At 42.3% G+C, this 20,095-nt stretch overlaps 1 protein-coding gene across 2 annotated transcripts in view; it reads right to left on the reverse strand.

Moving 5' to 3' along the window:
- Nucleotides 1-16,946, reverse strand: part of TMEM245 (transmembrane protein 245) — an 85,467-nt gene extending 68,521 nt beyond the window's left edge. For both annotated transcript variants that reach the window (XM_075705589.1, XM_075705588.1), the window contains exons 1-4: nucleotides 16,326-16,946; nucleotides 4,348-4,465; nucleotides 2,982-3,083; nucleotides 1,826-1,933 (exon numbers count right to left, since the gene is read on the reverse strand). In XM_075705589.1, the coding sequence (XP_075561704.1) occupies nucleotides 1,826-1,933; nucleotides 2,982-3,083; nucleotides 4,348-4,465; nucleotides 16,326-16,946 (949 nt within the window). The remainder of the gene's footprint in view (nucleotides 1-1,825; nucleotides 1,934-2,981; nucleotides 3,084-4,347; nucleotides 4,466-16,325) is intronic.
- Between the last annotated feature and the right edge of the window lie 3,149 nt (nucleotides 16,947-20,095).

A 20,095-nucleotide genomic window follows, 5' to 3' on the forward strand; every position in this document is an offset into this window, starting at 1 on the left:
ACACATTCCAAAGCAAGATAACAAAACATCCAAAAATCACTGCAGAGAAAAACCAAGAGTTGCAGTTTCTTAACCCTGCAGGTAAAACCTTTTGCTGTACAGGAATAGTGTTTCATCACCATTCACACAGAAGCTCCAAACCAAAGATGACCAAAAGGACGCTTAAAATGCGTAACAGAAGAGAATGCTAATTCCCAACAGATTGTTAGAAAATTATTTGAACTACTGTTAGGAGTAAACAGGAAACTCCATATTTGTTCTTTTCCTGCTGTGAAGGAAAACAACAACAACAGAAATCGCAAGACAAAAAACCATCTGGTTAACTGTCTCAAGAAAATAAGTGAAGAAACATTCACTGTAAGACACCTTTGTAAAACTGCTGTAGTTTTCTTTTGGACAAGAGCGGTTACAACTTCAAAACAGAAAAAAAACACACCCCTGTGTTAGAGAAGAGAAAAAAAAATTAACACTGGTGTGTAAGTTAAAATAAAAAAAACCCACAAGCAACAAACCACTTACATAGCACATTTGTGGGAGAGTGTTGCTTGACCAGATGTTCAAAATACAGCTAAAAAAAAAAAAAAAATCTTATTTCCAACATTAAAGATTAGAGACAGAAAAATAAGAGAACTGTCACCATGATGCTCTGTTCTCAAATTTCAGGACATACGTCCATAGTGTTCTATATTTTTTTTTTTTTAATGACAGTCATGTAAAATGTAGAAACAAAGATAAGAAAAGAGTAACTTGTCTAAAGCTGCCTTTTTAATATTTAAAAATGAAGCATGCTTTCAAGCACAGCTTACACTGACAGATTTAAAATTAGGAAGCGTGTTTACATTTCATCGAAAGATTTCTGAAGAGCTTGTTCTACACCGCTTCACCTGATGACTGAAGTAACTTTTTAGTTTCACAAATGGTGGTGTTTAGACCAAAGTTTTTAACGCCACATGCTCAAAGCATTCTCTCCTGCACAATCACTATGTTTCCTCCTCTGGAGCACAATTTCCACATTACAGACAACATTAAGACCATACTGTCTTGAAGTAGGTGACTCTCAGACACAGCCAGTTTCAAAACGAAGTTTTGGAAATTCACATTCTGTCAAGTCGAATGACCCGTTTTGCCTACTTGTGGGAAATGAATGAACCCTTTCAACTTCCAGAGATCTCCGTAATAGTTTATTTTTCCAGTATCGCATCCCATCAAAGGCCTACTGGAAAAATGATGCTAAGGTTCAAAACCAGTGACAGACATCTAAACACCTTCTTTGCAACTCTTTCAAGCCATTTCTTACAGATTTCTAGTTGTGTTATTGCACGTGTTGTGACTCAAGCTACAATGCCAAGTAAACTCACTACAGGAAAGACTTCGAGCATGCCATAGTTAAAACAGAGAACAAAGGGGGTTTTGTCACTGTGATGTATACAAAAATTATTCCAGTCTGTCTGTACCTCGTCCAGAAATCCAGATATATCTCATAACTGCCAACAAATCAAAAGGCGGCTAGGGAAAATAAAAAAAATTAATACTAAAGAATAGGAAAAACACACACCCTCATCCTGGGGAAAAAAAAAATTCTTCTAGCCAGGTCTTCTAAATGCACAGACAACCATGTAAACTATCATTTGAAAGATAGCTTTTTATATTATTGTTGTCTTAACATTTTTAAAAACAGATACACCTGTTTCACCAGGTAGATATAAATGTGCTATTTTGGACAGGATGAAGAGGAAAGGGACTATTTTGAAATTTGTTCTCAGTTCCCTCCAATTTCATGCCTTTAGAGCAAATTCAAATGTTTTCTTACAGAGTATTCAGTCACCTGAGGGTTGTGAGGAACGTTCATTACTGGACTCATCTTCTGTCATTGAAATTGCCATGGCAATTGTTGAAGCAGCAATGGAAATCATCTGACCAGGAAGCTCTGCCCCTGTAAAACATGTATGAGTATGTAAATAAAGAAAAGCTTAAGTCTTAAAATGTTTTAATTGTTCCTTGATATCCACCAAAGCTGTCAAGCAACAGAAATTGTATGGATAGACACTGTTTGTTTTTAATATGTATTATATGTAGTCAATATGATCAAACAGGAATAAGCACTAATAATTTTAGTATTACAGTACACCTGAAACAAAAACACAAAACCAGTTATCTGCTTAGCACTTTCGTCACTAATGAACTGTTACTGACCAAGTCGGTGGCAGTCTGATTAATCTAAAAATCTCTATACCAGATAATCAATTTTACTAACGAATATTATGATGACTTTCAAGAAAACTAAAACAGCAAGACAGGAAAAGTTTCCCAAAATAATCATAGACCTAGTAACTAGAAAGGAACACTTGACATTTGCTTTTATGCAAAACTGACTCACAATAGAATCACAGAATCATGGAGTCATTTAGGTTGGAAAAGACCTTTAAGATCATCCAGTCCAACCATTAACCTAACATTACCAAGTCCGCACTAAACCAATTAATAGTCAAAACCTATTTTTCTCAAGTCTAAACACAAACCATCGTTGTAAGAAACTTATATTTTAAAAACGAATGACTGGATGTATGAACTTTCTGTATGGAGTTGTCTCAGTTTGTCTCATACTTAATATTACAGGAGCTAATAAATCCATATTGCTCATTTCTTTCAGAATTAGCCTCTGACTTCAGATTTCCTGGGCTTGCTTTATGCTTGAAATTACATACAGAATTCTGTAAACTTAAGCAATCGGGCTTGATAATGAAAGTAACTACTTTCCTATGGAAAACAAACATCAGTCCATTGTAAAGGTTTTCTGTAAAGAATGAAAAATTCACTTCAGCATGCATAAATCACTGTGAAACAAACATACTAAAAATCTTATGGTAAATTCTTGCAATCTGTATGATATTGAATTTACAGTAATACAGTCCAGATTCTTTCACTTGACTTTACAGAGCTTTTGCCTGCAACAATAAAAGAAATAGTGACTCGTTTCTTACCAGAAGATTCCTTTCCATTCTGCTGTTCATGCAACATGCCTACAGTCATCAGAACAACTATAACCACAAACACAGGAATTCTCCAGGAACCTGCCACAGAAGCTGAAAGATACAGGTTTGGGGGTTGTTTTTTTGGTTGTTTTTGTTTGTTTTTTTTTTAAACAAGAAAAATTATGCCATTAATAAACTTCACATTTAGCAAAAACAAGAAAGGCACCATATCAACCAAGAACAATCTGGGCAGAAACTAAGAAGCATCATAAAGCAAACAAGTTTTCTACATTCATGGAAAGGAAAAATAGAAAAAAAGCAGGTGAATAAGTTTTTCAATGAATAAACCAAGTTGTTATCATTCCTAACTTCAGTGACTTTAAACTATGGTGATATACTTTAGAGAACAATTTTAAAAACAACATGCAGAATTACATGAAAATACACACAAAATAAGAACGTTTTAGAGATCAGAGGCAAATGAAGTTACCCACAAAAATCTATACTTATGTTAGATCTCTACAGAGTGGCCTCAAACAGTGCCTTCTCAGGTTTTGGCTTTTCAGCTAGCACTTCCAACAAATACAAGACTGTCAAAATGTAAGCAAATGCAAAGCCATTATGTGTAGCTTAAAACCTCCAGAAAGTGTCCCCACATGGCCAGAACAACCCTTGAAACCTGCTGCTAAGCAAAGTAAATCACGAAATATGCTGTGAAACCTTCCGTGATAGTCTTCTATTATTTGCGTGATGCTTCCACCATAAACTTTGATAAAATAATCTGATAATCTATTAAATATGTAAAATAAAACTAATACTAATAGATTACTATAATCTTATATTCGTATTAACAGATTATATAGATTACTGGCAAATTTATTTGACATTGTTGATATCATATCAACATGCTTGGTGACTACTGATAGAAGGGGCTGGGTTTTTTTTCTTCTATTACTACTATTAAATGCATTTTACAGCTTCAGCTTTGGTTAATGGCAGGCTCTCAAGAACATAATAATATTAAAAATCATCGCAGGTGAAAGTCTAAATCCACCCACATGTGACCCCAGCCCTTCCCCACTGTCAGGGAGTCAGTCCCAGGTCTGTGAGCCAAATGGGAGAAAACCATGGCAAGTACAAACTGGCCAGGAGGAGTGGGAGACACATGTTGCTCAGTATCTTGATGCCTTGCCATTCCAAACGCCATCGCTCCCTGCTGGCCACATGCAGCCAGAATTACTGAGCCGAGAAAACAGCCTGCATCTCAGCTAAGACTCCCTTATAAAGATTTAGTGGAAGAGCAAGCAAGTAGCTTTGTTTGCAAGACAACAGAATCCCAGCAGACACATTAGAATAGTAACTTCTTGTCACTCACCTAAGTGAAAGAGCAGCATAATCCAGACAGGGACAGAGATTCCTTTTAAGTAACGTTCAGTGCTTATATTCCACTTGAATGAAACCATCAGCAGGTAACCAACTACCAATGTCCATATCTTTAAGAAAGAGATACACAGTTATGTATACATACACAAGTAAAATACAGCTATATTTTGATGCATGTGTATACACAACGCATGCACACACCCTTAACTACCACATCGAGAGAACTGAGGTCAGGTTCTAATTGTTTAAGAAGCCTACGTTTTAGAACTGTCAATTAATTACAGGAGGTTTTGCTCCATGTAAGAGAAATGGAAAGTTTGTGCGAAGTGCAAGGACAGGCTAGACATGCCTTTGGTATGGTTCTAATGTGAGGGGGTATACACGTTTTGCTGGACCCTAAAGGAAGATGTTTTTGCAGCTGAGATCAAGCAATTACTCTGGAACTACTATTGAAAGGTGAGAACCTAAAGTAAACAGGGCCACCAGCAGCACCAATGAGGCCACAGGGAGAGACAGCCAGCAGAGCACCACTCATTCCAGCACAGAGCAGCAGGGGTTTAAGCCAAAGATACACGTAATTTTATCAAATATTTACCTAAAAACACTAAAGAGACAGAAAAATGTCCATGACAATGTAACAAGAGGCAGATGTGGTTATTTTGGTTTTGTTGCTCCTAATTGCTTTCTACAACTCTGCTCATCAGATAAATCACAATAGAGAATTCTACTTAAGAATCTCAAGATGAAGTATTTGAGCTTGAACATGCCGAAAAGAAGAAAGCAGAAACCAGAAGAGGCAACAGGAGGTGAAAAGCTGCTACTGAGCAGAATATGTGAAATAAAAGAGGTATGAAAACCTGTAAAAATAAAAACTCACACGTTGCATTCTTTAGAAAGAGTTAAAAAAACCCCTGACATTTCTGGCCCAAAGTCAACAAACATTCCCTATATCCATAACCAGTTAAGGACACCTTCAAATTTATACTTACAAATCCATAAATCCCAATGAAGTTTAAACAGAACTTCCATTAACAACATTTGCTGAACCAGACAGATATCACTGTAAGGAGTAAGAATGCACTGGCAGAGACACAGAACAAGCAATCAGACAGAACACACCCAAACAGCTTTCACCTCTTTACTCTGCGCTATATGACTCACGCTGAAGAGGCAACAGTCCCCGTGAAAAGCAGGTTTGTGTGACTACTCCCATGTACCTAACTGGTATAGAGGAAATCTTAATTGTACTGAATTCAGCAGACAAGCAGTGATGGACCCCGTTAACTTCAGCTGGAACACTCATACATACAAGGTAATTTCAAATCACTTAAAAAATGTGAACAAATGTACACCCTTCTCCTACTAATCTTTCTCATTCAAAGCTGATCAGTCCAACTTTTCACTGCTATCTATCTCTGGGTTTGCACCAAAAGAGCTATGTAATGTGCACAGCCACAGATGGACTCAAGACAAATGTCTTAAAACTAACACAACTCTTAGACTTTAAGACTGAAGTTATAAACAAAACAAAAAAATTTGATCTGAAATGCACAGTAGCGCTCCTTTAACCGTATAGGTTCATAATATAGATTCACTCACAAGGCATATTACAGCACAACTGTCATTGCAAGAGCTAACTCGGCATGAAGATGGCGTCCTACTCCCTAACATCAGCCACACAGCATCTCTGTACGACAGATGTGCCTTGATGCTGGATTTTTTTATCTTTAGCTTTTAAATTTAATGATAAATTACAAACAGGAGACTCAGTAAGTTCAATGAACTAAACTTTCTGATTGAAAAAAAACCCCACCAAAAGCAGGAGGCTAACAGGGCATAAGCCTATGTTTAACAGCCAACAAAGCAAAATATGTTGCACTGCTTTTAGCCATGCACGTAGCTGAAGTAAAGGCTAACATTTCAGGATTTAGGATTCAAATTTTTTTTGTGTTCTAAGTTACAATAATTCATCAAGTCTCATTTCTAAAAGCTTAGCAAATGACCCAAGTAAAAGTATTTCTTACTTCTATTGAACAGAGAGAAAGAGCTTATTTTAAAATAAGCAAGTCATCTTGTTTTGGAGATCAAACAATTCTGAAGCCCTGTAAAAAACCTGTGTAGTCAACTGACTGGTGCAAGAGGCTTAATTTCAGTAACACCATGGAGTAATCAGTTCATTATTGGTTAATGTTACAGTCGTGCACTTCCCTGCGCTGCAAGAAATATACTGCATGGGAACTAGGTAGCCTACTTCCAGTAATTCATAGCTGAAAGCAACTGACAAAGCAAATTAACTTAAAATGACATGGACTAGGATTTCATCCCATACTAACTTGGCAACAGCCTACTTTTTCTTTTCCCCCCCCTTTTTTTCCTTAACCTTTTCAATGTGTGTTATATAACCTTCCCCAGTTTTTCTGAATGGTCTCCAAAGGTTTTGTCTACAAGAACATGAGAATATCAATAGCCTCTTTACTATTACACTTCCATCTCTACAACTGACACCATGGAAATGAAGAATAAAAGATACTGCCTACTTTCATGAAAATTAAGCTACTGTAATTATTGCACTGAAACTAGAATGGATACAAATTCCATGTTAAACCAAAATGCCTATAAATTTGATTTATAAGAGTATACAGCTAACCAGGTAACTAATACACGCACTTCAGATATTCCAGAACGCATTCGCTACCACAAACTATTTATCAAGCTGAAGTCAGCTGCAGATGCCTAACTTTCACCACATACTCTTGAGATTTTAAATGCCTATTCAATCACAATTAATATTTACAGACACGGACAACTCCCATATATGAGAATTTCAAGCTGGTTTAATCTTGTAAGCTTTCCCTCTTCTTCCTTCCCTCACTTATCTTCATTGTCTGAACAGACAGCAAAGCCCTCATTTCTCACATCTCCTTTGCATTTTGTAGCACCGCTCACAAATTGAACAAAAAGTTGTTTTGGCTTTAGACATAAAAAGTAAACCTGCCTGCTTCCCAGAATAAATAGCTGTAAGACTGCAGTGCAACTTCCTGGATTTCAGCATCTGCTTTTGAGTAGTAAATCTCAAAGGCCAAATCTAGAGACATCTAGGCCAGTCTGAAAGGCCTCAGTTCTCTTTAAATTGGCAATTGGAGGCAAAGTTGCACCATAGAAAGCTTTTATGCTAAGCTCAAATATCTGCTTCAGTGTTTTGATTTTTCTTTTGAATTTCAGTGTTGGAAAGTCTAGGATATATCAGCATGACCATATCACCAATGTTACTGAAAGTCTGTTTCCAGTTCCAGTTAATGTTGAAAGCATTTGAAAATCTGAGACACTTTTTAGGCTTTGGCATCATTTTTCAATGAGAATGAACTTTTTCTTACTACTCAACTCCTGACAATATCTATAGTGATTTATATTGAAGAGCAAAATTCTTTATTTACACAGTTCACTCCCTTTTTTCCTATCAGCAAGTTAGTCTCTAAGGGAGGTGTTTTACAGATGAGCTCACTTAATAGCTCACTGCTGCTGAAAGCGGCAGCTCACTCTCTCCCACTGCCAGCCATGCAGTCCCACCTCTTCTGCACACCAGCTTCAACGTTCATCCAGGCAGCTCAAGCTCCCTAAGCTGATAAAAAACTATCTGGAAAAAAACGCTAGAGTTTATAATCCAATTCAGTTATAGCTAAACAGGCTCACAGAGCTAAGACAGGCAATGACAACAGGGCCACTGAAGCATATGTCAGAAGTGGGATGAGCAAGAACAGCTCCTCACTGGTAGCACAGCTGTCGGAATGACTAAGCCTTCCTCGGAACGCTGCCCCAACAATTCAACACCCAGCAGTGAACACATTTCCTACCTGCTTCACATAACCCACCCCAGAGTAAACACAGCAGTGAAGACTGAGTAGAATAACCAACAGTCACTTCTTTTGATATATGCCCTGCCAACCTTCCAAAAGTTTCCAGTTTTTAACAAGTCAGGACCTACCAACCACATGGCGTGTTTCAACTCTTTCATTTTCTAGTCACAGCTCTATCCTCTCCCTTTGCCATTTCAAAGTGGTGGTTTTTTCCAGGCTGCTCTTTTCCACTTGGAAATCATACAGCAAAGTTTTTTAGGGTTTGTTTCGGTTTGGGGTTTTTTTAATTGAAATTTAAATTTAAAGCCGTGATAAAACTATGGATACAATCCAAACAGTTTCCTATTTTCCCTTTTGTTTCAGTGTTAGGACAGAAAAAAAATCCTAACTATCTCACCACTTCTCTTTAACATTTAAAAATAAAATTTTCATTTGGAAATAGAGGTTTTCACTAGTTTTTCTTAAAATAGGAAATCTTTAAAAACATTGACCAAGCGTTCACGTGACACTTCTGCAAACTTTTAAAACAGTGTCGTACTGAATGAAGTTGGCTGAAGAAATGATCTTATGACAACAGTTCATTATTTCTACCTCTTCCTCCTCAGGGGCGATGCAGGCTGGCAAAGGAAAATGAACCTACCACAAAAGCTGAGCGGAACAGTGTTGGACTTGAAAAATGAAGTGACACAACGGATTAAATGCATCGCTAAAAGCCAAACTGTGTTTGCCATTATGAACATCACAGTGTTTTCTTTATCTGTCTGTTCATTTGAAAATGGTTTTCTAAACAATAAAAAAGATAACGAGGCGGCAGGTGAGGAATTATGAAAATGTACTTTTGATTCCAGTTTACAAAACCAAAATTAATTCCATGTGACTTTATTGTATATTCCACAGTACACAAGAGGAAATATCCTACAATGTGCAGAGTTTGGCAGAACGAAGAAAGTGTAACTGCCCTTCATTTAGCATGGAGACAGTCTTTGTCAAAGAGATACAAAACCAAAATAACCCAAAACCAACTAATCACACGTGATTATTCCCCACCTCAGAGCAAACTCAAACACTTCACTAAGGAAGCCATCATCTATCCAAGCAGGTAGATGTCATCCTGATTTTTTTTTCCTAAGTGAACACAAGTAAGCATAAACCTGACAAACTGGGTTATTCCTTATCCCAAGCCCAAAGGACTAGAGCAGCATACCAGTTCTGTTTCTTCTAGAAGCCCCAACTGTGACATATACCCATGCAGACATGCTTGGCATTAACACACACAGGCTGCTAAACCACAGGAAACAGAAGCCTGGTGGTTAGCGAGACCTACCCCTTTTTGAAGGGACAAAATCACAAACTTGTAACTAGAATCCTGGGGTGGGAAGGAACTGACCATCAAAATCAACACTGCCACACATGGGTTAAAAGTATTTTCAGTATGTCCTGCAACATTTCCTATATTGTGAATTTAAGGAAATCCATTACACCCAAGACATCCAGAAGATCACGGCCTGGGATGTTGAAAATGCTCCTCCTTTAGTTCACTTTTCCCGTCTTAACACAAAAGTTATTTACAAGAAACTCCATTAATAAAAGCACTATTCAGAAATCACACTTTTCAAGATTCCATTGTGAAAAGAGCACATCAAGGTTTTTCAGAGCACATCAAATTCCCTGCAGACAGAGCACCACTCCTCTGACATGCTTCATGGTGACACTTTCACAAGAGATGGCTCCTCGACGGACGCAACTTCTTCACCTTCTTGCTTTATTATAGAGAGCACAGTTAAAATTTTGCTGGACAGTTCCATAACAATCATTCCTTTCAGAGGTGGTAGAAAAAGCAGTACCATTGCGTTCAAGTAATATATATAAATACCAAAAAATAACTAACTTTATGTAGCATATAGCATTAGGCTCAAGGCTAGCATCAGCTTAGTGCCTGGGGCTGCAGTTCATATATCTAAATCTAAACAAGCTCCTAAGCCTTTTCAAGAAAGGTACCTCACAGCAGGTTCTCCCCAAACTGAGGGTGGGCATGGAAGGGGAAAAACAAAGGTGGAAAAGAAAACACTGTCAACATCTCAGTCCTTCCCTGCCCCTCCCCATCCTGTCTTTAAATAGGCCACATGTGGTCTCTGCACAGTTGATCTCTACCAAGTTTTGAAAACAAACCAAAAACTGTAGTTTCGGCAAGATGGGTTTACAGTCAGTACCTGGCTGTATGATTTATAAGTCATGATACCAAATAGTGAAAGGATTATTACAAACAGCAGAAAGGATATTGAAGGCCTCTTTCAGGTGTGGGTTGGTTTTTTTTTTTTTTTTTTTTTTTTTTATGCTGGGCAAGTTTTAGAAACCTGCTCTAAGAAGAAAGGGAAGGGAAAAAAAAAAAATAACCACCACCTGGCTGGAACACTCAGAAAACAGGAATTATAGGCAACTCAAAAATCAGAACTGTATTTTTCTCATTTAGTTATTCCAACATTATAGGCAAACTTAAGCCTTTCCTTTGCTAGAAGAGAAGCTGCCCCATCAGGTGAACTTGACAAAATGTAGATGCTTTTTTGCCTCCACAGGTGATATTCAGTAGCACTGTCGCAGCCAAGCATCTTGGAACCTGTGACCCAAAACGTTTGCTAAGAAGCATGTTTGAGAATTTCAGTCTGTAAGGGTTACTTTAGGGCCTTGCTGACATCTAGTGCCAACACAAATGGAGGTTTCTGTGGTCGATGTCTTTGACAGCTTCCCTGACAGGGAGCACTTGACCAGCCAAAACAGACAACACCTACTTTGACAATATTCCAATGTAGTGGTCATGGCAAGCAGTGTTTCCAGATTTGCCCAGCACTGTAGTGAGGAAAGGATGGATTAGGTCCTCTAACTGCATTCTAACTGCTAGAACAACATGATTTGTACCTAGTAGAGTCGGAGATAGAAAAAATACGCTGATACACACACATATGAGTACACAGTTCTGACCACTAACTTGTGACAAACCGAGGAAGAAAGACTGGCCATCGGAAAAAGATTTTGACAGCCCTGTAACCAAGTTCACCCCAGAGGATTCTGCCAGTTATGATTCTATCAGATCTCATTTACTAAGATGAACTTCTGAGACAATGTACAGCAGCAGTATAATTCATTTCATTTGCCAGGATCTACAATCTATTTTCGAAATGAGTATGACCATGTGAACCCTGCTGGAAAAAAAAAAAAGAATATACAACCAATGGCTGGCATTTCCTGTACATTACTCTAAGAGTAAAAATGGTAGGCTAAAGTAGCTTTGAACTCTTGCCACAAGGCAGAAGAATTTCCCATACCTTAGATACAGTGCTAGATACAAGCACACTTCCTACAAAACTAGGACAACAAGGCAGTCCAAGATTAGACTTCAGAAGGTATGCTAAAGGTGACCATGCTGAAATTGCCATAGCATATAAACGTGTAAGGGTATATTCAGTCCACTATGGGACAAACTCCCCACTTCTCATGAAAAAAAGATACAGAAAAACATTATTCCCCTTCCCTATTACATGTAACTGAAGTTCATGTAGAGTATATGTCCTTTATGTAAGACTTCTGCAGACAACCCATAGAGAAGTCTGGAGTCAGAGCAAGGAACTCATCTGGAATTTCTAACCAGCTCCTAGCTTTAAGGCCCAGCAGCCTACCTTTCTTGAGCAAGCTTCTTCAAAGATGATGCATGAACTGTAAAGCACGAAGGGAAAGAAAAGGAGATGGTGGGAACAAGATGCTTGTAGACTAGCCTAAGATCTTGGACTTTTTCTTCAAATGCAGTGTTTTGCAATCACTTATCAAACAGTCCTATCATGGAAGTATCTGGGATTCCTAATTCCTAAATTGCAGGTGTGACTTAAGAACCACTGACAGGTGTATAGCCATTTCCAAATCTTCACTCATCAGCACCATGAATGGCTTTCCCAGATTTGAGGACAACAGTACAGGAAAGCTCTGTAACATACTGGTGCCAAGATACAGTTTACTATGTCATTATCACATTGAATCATAGAATGCTTTGGGTTGGAAGGGACCTCTAGGGGTCATCCAGCCCAACCCCCCTGCAGGGAGCAGGGACAGCTTTAACCAGATCAGGTTGCTCAGAGCCCCGTCCAACCTGACCTTGAGTGTTGCCAGGGATGGGGCCTCCACCACCTCTCTGGGCAACCTGTTCCAGTGCTTCACCACCCTCATTGTAAAAAGTTTCTTCCTTATATCCGGTCTAAATCTATTCTTCTTTAGTTTAAATCCATTATTCCTTGTCCTGTCACAACAGGCCTTGCTAAAAAGATTGTCCCCATCCTTCCTATAGGCCCCCTTTAAGTACTGAAAAGCTGCAATAAGGTCTCCTCGCAGCCTTCTCTTCTCCAGGCTGAACAACCCCAACTCTCTCAGCCTGGCCTCATAGGAGAGGTGCTCCAGCCCTCGGATCATTTTTGTGGCCCTCCTCTGGACCCGCTCCAGCAGGTCCATGTCCTTCTTGTGCTGAGGGCCCCAGAGCTGGACGCAGTACTGCAGGTGGGGTCTGACCACAGCAGAGCAGAGTAGGGGGGCAGAATCCCCTCCCTCGACCTGCTGGCCACGCTGCTTTTGATGCAGCCCAGGATACGGCTGGCTTTCTGGGCTGCAAGCACGCATTGCCGGCTCATGTCCAGCTTTTCACCCATCAGCACCCCCATGCAATTGTTGCATTTAGAGAACATTTTTTTCTCAAACTGAATTTCTGTCTCTGTATCATGGCCTAGTAGACACCATAAAAATACCTTTAGTTAGAGAACATCAAATTGGTATCCCAAAACCCCATAATTGTTCTCAGTCAAACTCTAATGATAGGCATCCTCTCACTTCTCTAGTACAGCAGAGGGAACCAGAAAGGGAGAAGACAACCACGCATGTTCTTCCTCTCTGCAAGCAGCAGCACAACCCAGGTGGGGCAAAGCTCCAAATAAGAATAAATACACTGTACACCTTTGTAGCCCAAGGCAGAATCGCTGGTGGCTGAAGCACAGACATTCATAGTTCACAAGGTGAAAATTACCATGAACAAGTGTACTATGCTAGTCAGGTACTGGTCTCACACTTAAAACAAGCCACGCTTGCTTGTCTCTTCTATACTTTTAATAAATGATTTGTATATCGTGTTCTTGGCAAGAAAGTACTCCTCACTGTCTAAGCGGAAAATTTACTTATTTTATGTTAATGAAGTTATTCCATATCAACATACTTCAAAACACAGAAATCTAGTTTGGCTTAGCGGGCTGCTAAAAGAAACAGTGCAAGAAATGAAATTACCATCACTTTTGCTTATCACATAGAGTATCTACAAACAAAAATAGTTGTAGTCTTCATGCAAGATAACATACAGAAGGAACCGTGGAGGATTCAGATCCCAGAGAAGAACAGTACAATGGAGCAAACTGACTCGTGATACCCAAAATTCCTGTGCAGCTAACAAGCGGAATATACACACGCAAACAGAGGCCTGCAAGATAACATGGCAATTAAATGGCATTAAAATGCTTAACTGAAGTTAAAGCAGATACTATTAACTGATCCAGCTCAAGGCTCCTCAGCAGCATGGATAAAATTAAGTTATCCTGCTACAGCTCTGAGATAATACAAATCAGGTAACAGCAAAATTCAAAAAACTGGAATAGAAAACCACTGTAAAGCATATAGATGATGCCAGACTGAGTCGAGATTATTTACAAAGGGAAGCGCCACGGTTTCTTTCTCATATAGGACCTCAGAAAGAGACGTAGGCAACTTGCTTAGAAAGCTACAGCAACTAGTTTTCTTAAGAAAGTCCATGGTCAGTTATTTTGACATGAACCCAAAATCTTTCCAGGAAACTCAAGTCAGAAGAGTTCTGGGAGCTTACTGTCTTTTGCCCAGTTAAAAATCTTACAGCACTTCAGTGAACACAACTGTCATATCAGAAACACATGCAAAACAAAAGTATCAGACACTGCTAAACAAAATTGCACTGAGCATGCACAGACATCCAGCAGTGCATTACAACCATAGTTAAGAGGTTAAATCAGTGCAACTTCCTTTAGCACTCTTATAATTACCAGTGTAAATAGAGCTTAATTAACCAAGTTTGAATAAAAGACTGGACTTAGCCAAGTCGGTTAGTGTAGCAATATCGCTGATCTGTTAAAAATAAAACAGGTAGGCCAATGCAAAGGAAAATCTTAAGCTCATCAAGTAAATCGTGCAGCAACTAATCAAAACTTCCCATCAGTACCAGGCCATGCTTAGATTATTCTATTCTGAAGGTAGAGAAGATTATTCTGAAGGTAAAGATGGTTGTATCTTGCCTCTTCATAAAAACAGAGAGAGAGAATGTCTCCATCTACTCAGCCTTAATTATACTTCTGAGGACAAAACAGACCAGAAACACATCTCCCCTGACATTTTCCAGCATTTGACAACACTTCAGAATAGAAAGCCAAGAAAATCTCTTCTTCCAATGTTTACCTTCAAGAGACAAAACACATTCTCCAGTCTATCCTATTCACACTAAGAATAGCTCAAAATATGCTTTGTCAGTACATTCAGGAGAACTACTACTTTTTTGTTTCTGGTAAACACCTCCAAAGTTGCATTTGAGATATCAGCATGCATCCACTCCACCAAAGGAATAAAACTAGCATTCAAAGAACATGCGTAATTCAGAATCAGAAACCTGGACAAGCTTGTTATTTTTTTTTTCTTGACAGTTTCTTTCTCTTGTCCACACAAGATGATCAGTTTTAGGTAGTTCTTCAGTTTTATCTCCACATATATCCCCACTAAACCAACTGTGTATGTCATTTTCCACGCAAGGCGGGGGGGAATGTTTTGTTTTTAAAAAAAAAAAAGCAGAGCAGCTTAAAAGAAGTCTTTGATGCTAAGCAATCTGAACATGCCAATCGTACATCAGTATTTAATAAAAGTACAACTTACTGATCTTCCGTGCTTTCACATATCCATTTACTTCAGACGTGTAGTATTTGTTGCATTTTCAATTCAACGTTTATAACCAGCAAAGTGAAAACGAGTTCTGCCAGAGGTTTTAACCAGCCTGCCTACTGAAGACAACGCAGGGAGAAGTAGTCTCCCAGAATCTTTATTACCATAGGTAAAATTTGCAAGTTAAATAAACAGCTTTACTTTTTAACGTTCAAACTGAGTTTGCACCGACTTTCAGAAGAAAAAAAGAAAAAGAAAAAGAAAAATCAGTACACGGAGAACCAAGCCTTACGATGCCTTCCCCCCGCCAGCCACTTGCAGAGCCGAACTGCTATTTCACAACACTTAATACACCACTTAATACACATCTTACGGCTCAACGGAGTCGGTGTTTGCCCAAGACCTCACTTGAATTACACCTTTGACTTAACAGCATCTCAAAACTGGGGCACGACTAGACTACGGACATGAAATACCGACAGAGGAAAGGTTATCCGCTTCTGCTGCACCCACTCGATGACACCGAGCACTTCTCCACGCCGCGGCTTACAACTTTTTTCAAAACTCTTTCACATTTCGTTCTAGCGAAGGCTAACTTTGCCCTACGCCACCGCGATGCCCCTCACGGCTGCTGGGTCGCCCCGGCCCCCCCCGGCGACGCTGCGCCCCCCCCCCCCCCCCCCGAGCAGCGCCCCGCGGCGACGGTCACACCCACGCGCCGCGAGGAGAGTTGCTGCGCCCTTTAGCGTAATTTACACAATACATAAATAAATAAAATTTTAAAAAATCGCCGTACGATTTGAAACGGTCGGGCCCGCAAACCTACCCCGCCCGCCCCGCCGCGCAACAAGTGAGATGGCGGCCGGCGCCGCGCGCCGCAACCGCCACCCGCCGGGGCAGCCCAACGGCGGCGGGCGGGGAGGGCAACCGGGCAGGGCAGGGCGGGCAACCGGGCAGGGCCAGCGCCGCGGCCCGCCGGAGGCGGGAGGCTGGCGAGGGCCACATCCCGCCCCTCCCGAGCGGGCCGCGCACCTCCGAGGCGGCGAGCGGGGGGCAAACCGGCGCCCGCCGCGCCCCCAGGGGCACTCGGCCACCCCCCCCACCACCCCAAAGCCCCTTCCCGGCCGGGGCGGGCACTCACCCACTGGCTGCTGAAGTAGTCCAGCCCCTGGCAGATGAGGCAGGCGGCTTGGGCCAGCAGCACCTGCACGCCCAGGGAGCTGCCCAGGCAGTAGAGCCCGTAGAGCAGCGGTCCCCCGGCGCCCAGGAGCAGCAGGAGCCGCCGCCGCCGCAGCACCTGCTCGCCCAGCGCCTCCACGCCGTAGTTGGCGAAGCAGATGGGGAGGAGGAGGGCGGCCAGCAGGACGGGCGTGCGGGACCGGTGCAGGCGGCCGAGCCAGCGGCGGCCCAGCGCCGTCAGGGAGCTCTTGAAGGGGTGCAGGAAGGTGCCGCAGAGCACGGCCCAGAGCAGCGGCCGCAGGAAGGCCTCCAGGATGAAGTAGACCAGGACGGCGGCGCCGCAGCACAGCCCCGCGAACAGCAGGGCCCCGGTGTTGTAGAAGGCCTGCTTGATCGGCTTCTCCAGCCGCGGCAGCGACATCCCCGCCGCCCCGCCCGGGCCGCCCAGCGGCAGCCGCGGCATGGCCGCCGCCGCCGCGCCCTCCGCGCCGGCAGCACCCGCGCTGGGGGAGCCGCCCGGCCGCCGCCTCTGCGCCGGCGAGCCCGGAGGGGCCGCGGCCGGGGGCTCTCCGCCGTCAGCCATGGCGCCCGCCCCCCTCCCGCGCAGCGCCGGGCACGGCCGCGGCTCCGGCCGCCGCTGCCGCCACAGGGGAGGGCGCGGAGAAGGCGGCCGGGGCGGGCGGGGGCTGTAGGGCCGCCCCGCGGCTCCGGGCACGGGCGTGCGCCCAGCCCGGCGGGGAAGGGGAGTTGCCCGGCGGGGAAGGGTGCTGGGAAATGTAGTCCCGCTCCGGGAGCGCCGGCGGCCGCGCTCTGCCCCGCGGCGGGGCCTGCCCGAGCGGCGGCGGGGGGGGGGGGGGGGGGGTCCTGGGGGGTCCTGGGTTCCCTCCGCCCCGCCTCGGTTACCGCCGGCTGCGGGCCGGGGCCTCCCGGCGCCTCCGTTACTTTTGGCGAAGAAGGCCGCCCAGGGCTGGGGCTTGAGGGAGCCCGGCAGCGCGCCTCGCATCCCCGTCCCGGCGGCGCAGCCCCATCGCGGCTCCCTTAAACGCTCTCCCGGCCCTTCCGCTGCTTCAGTCCCTGCAAACTGAAAATATTCGCAAAGTTGCGGTGTCATTGCGAGGTGGAGAGCAAGACTGGTTAGACCAGCCGGAGAATTTTGTCTTGTCTGAACCTGCTCTGGCATCACGTTATTTAATAAGGAAGCATCTGTGTTTTTACCGGGAATTAGGCCCAGTGAAAAAGTAGTTTTCTGTCTGGTTTCTCAGACCTGACATTTGTGACATTATGTTGCACCAAATGTTTTCTGCAAATAATCTAGGGAGGAGCTAATTTCCTGCATCTGGTGTGCACCAGACTGCCATGTCCACGCATGAGGGTGACAGCTAACATTTTACAGGTGGTCTGAGTGCCTCTATAATAAATCCGCTTGGTTTGAGCAAGTTTTCCGAGGGCTGGAATCCACGATGTTTAAACTAGCTCAGCGCTGGTGCTGTGCTGCTCAAACAGTTTTCTTTTCACAGCTTAACACAAGCTTTCAACAGGTACTAAAGCTATTGGTAACACCGCCATAAAACCCCCAGAGGGATCTTCCTCTCTCTTCTGAGAGAGATGTGTCGTATCTTCCACAACATATTATAGAGGTTGTATACCTCTGAACATGTGAAAAGTGCATAGATAGCAGAATTTGATTTTTTTCCCCTCTTTTTAGGATTTACATGCAAGTGTTGCATTATGTAGCTTCGTGTCCCCCAGGACTTTGGCGGAGCATTTCTTGCGTGATGCAGACGACTAAAAGCTGAAATTGTTTTAAACTCGTAAAACTTGTATTCCCATACAACTGTTCATAGCCCAGCTTTTAAAGGCAGAGCAATATAAAGATGAGAGACCATAGCTGAGACCTATCCCTGTCATCATCCCAAGGAGGAAAAGTAGAGGTCCTTCCACGCACTTCCTGCAACCATGTTGTATCCTACAGCTGTAGGTGGGGCTGGGCCCAGCCAGTTTCCTGGAGCTTTTGCATTGTGGTCCCGACTTTTCCCATGCTGTGAAGCCTTTCTTGCCAGTAACACACGTTCGTGCTTCTCGAGTTCCCTCTTGGCTCCTACAGCTCCTCATTTTCCATTGCTGAAAAGATCACGTGCAGGTTTGACAAAAAGTGCTTTAATTTCATGCAGCGGAGGCATTTATAGACCTACAGGTACCTCATTTGATCCTGATTTCGATGAGGCATTACAAGCAGCTGTCCGTATGAGACGCTTTTATTGCACCTTAAAATGATACTGTCACTCACTGCTCTTTGATCAGATAGATCTGCCTGCTGGCAGGGTGTTGAAATAGGTAACAAGTATGCATCGCTGCCTGAGCCTTTTCAGTTCCCGCAGAGCGGAGGAAGCATGCCAAAAAGAGACTCTAGTGGCTCATTATAATACATTTATTGCATTAAAGTGCAATTAGCAAGTGTCAATTAAGATTTACACGGGAAGGGAGTTGAGAGTACAAATCCTTCTGTTAGATAAACAGAGATGCCAGCAAATCAAATCTTCATAGGCACATCTCATTCCTTTGATTTTTCTTAACAGACTTAGGCAGTCATGTTCTTCAGGAACAGAAATTAATGTCACCTCTTTGACTTGAGTGAAGCTATAAATATTGATTTACATAAGCTGAGGATTTGGTTGCTACTGTAGAAAGCCTTTTCTTTCCAATTCTGCGTTTCACTATTCATTATAAACAACTAAATGTATCAGAAATAAAATAAAAAAAAACCACCACCACAACAAACCCGCAATACAATAAAATAAGGATTTCTAACTCATGTATTACCACAACATGAACACTTAAGAACAGGGACATGACCACAAACCTCAGAAAGCAATCTCTGAGGTGGCAGTTGAGGGAAGATGCGTGATCTTCACAAGACACACCTCAAGCTCTGAAAAGTTAATTCCACAACAGATTTCAAGCAGCCTTCACAGCTGCTTTTGTTTAAAATTTGAAATGTCACGTGATTTTAAATTAGATGCCCATCTAGGTAGAAATTGCACTGATACATTGTGGTTTAGGCATTTTTATGGACATAGATGAGTAGTGCACCTCAGGGTCCTGTACTACCAGAAATTCTCCAACAGTCCCTTTGGATGTATTTTTACTATTAGTAATTGTTCAAGGGTGGAGAGAGCAGCAAAGAAATGCTTTTGTGTCAATGTAGAAAAAACACATATGTGCCTAAAAGTACACGTGGTAAGTATTGACAGTCCTCAGTGCTCTCTTAAGTAAAGGGAAATATAAAATGAGGTAGTGACTAGTAAGAGAGAAGCTTGCAACTTCTGTCTGCTGCTGCACTAGCACCCATGATTCTGTGCACTGAGCTGAAGCTTTCTGAGTATCCTTCAAGAGATCCCAGTCACCCATAATTCTTATTCACTTGGTGTGCAGTCAGCACAGCCCAAAGCTACAAGCTGTCTTACACATGATACCAAAATACCAGGTACTGAGGTGGCCATGAAGCAAAGGAGACAGACAATGCTGACAACAGCAAGTTAATCATGATTTATACCCAAAATAACCACATGATATTATGAAATAACTCAGTAATGAAGCCACAAGGTGTCAGCACTGGCCTGCATAGTTAGAAAATAACTTTTTTTTTTTTTCTTTTTTTTCCTCCCTGTTTGAGAGACTTTTTGTTTGTTTTAACCTGTGTTACTGAACTCTTGTGAACATTCCGTTGAGGTT

This window comes from Pelecanus crispus, chromosome 2 (assembly GCF_030463565.1).
Source record: "Pelecanus crispus isolate bPelCri1 chromosome 2, bPelCri1.pri, whole genome shotgun sequence".
Lineage (NCBI taxonomy): Eukaryota > Metazoa > Chordata > Aves > Pelecaniformes > Pelecanidae > Pelecanus > Pelecanus crispus.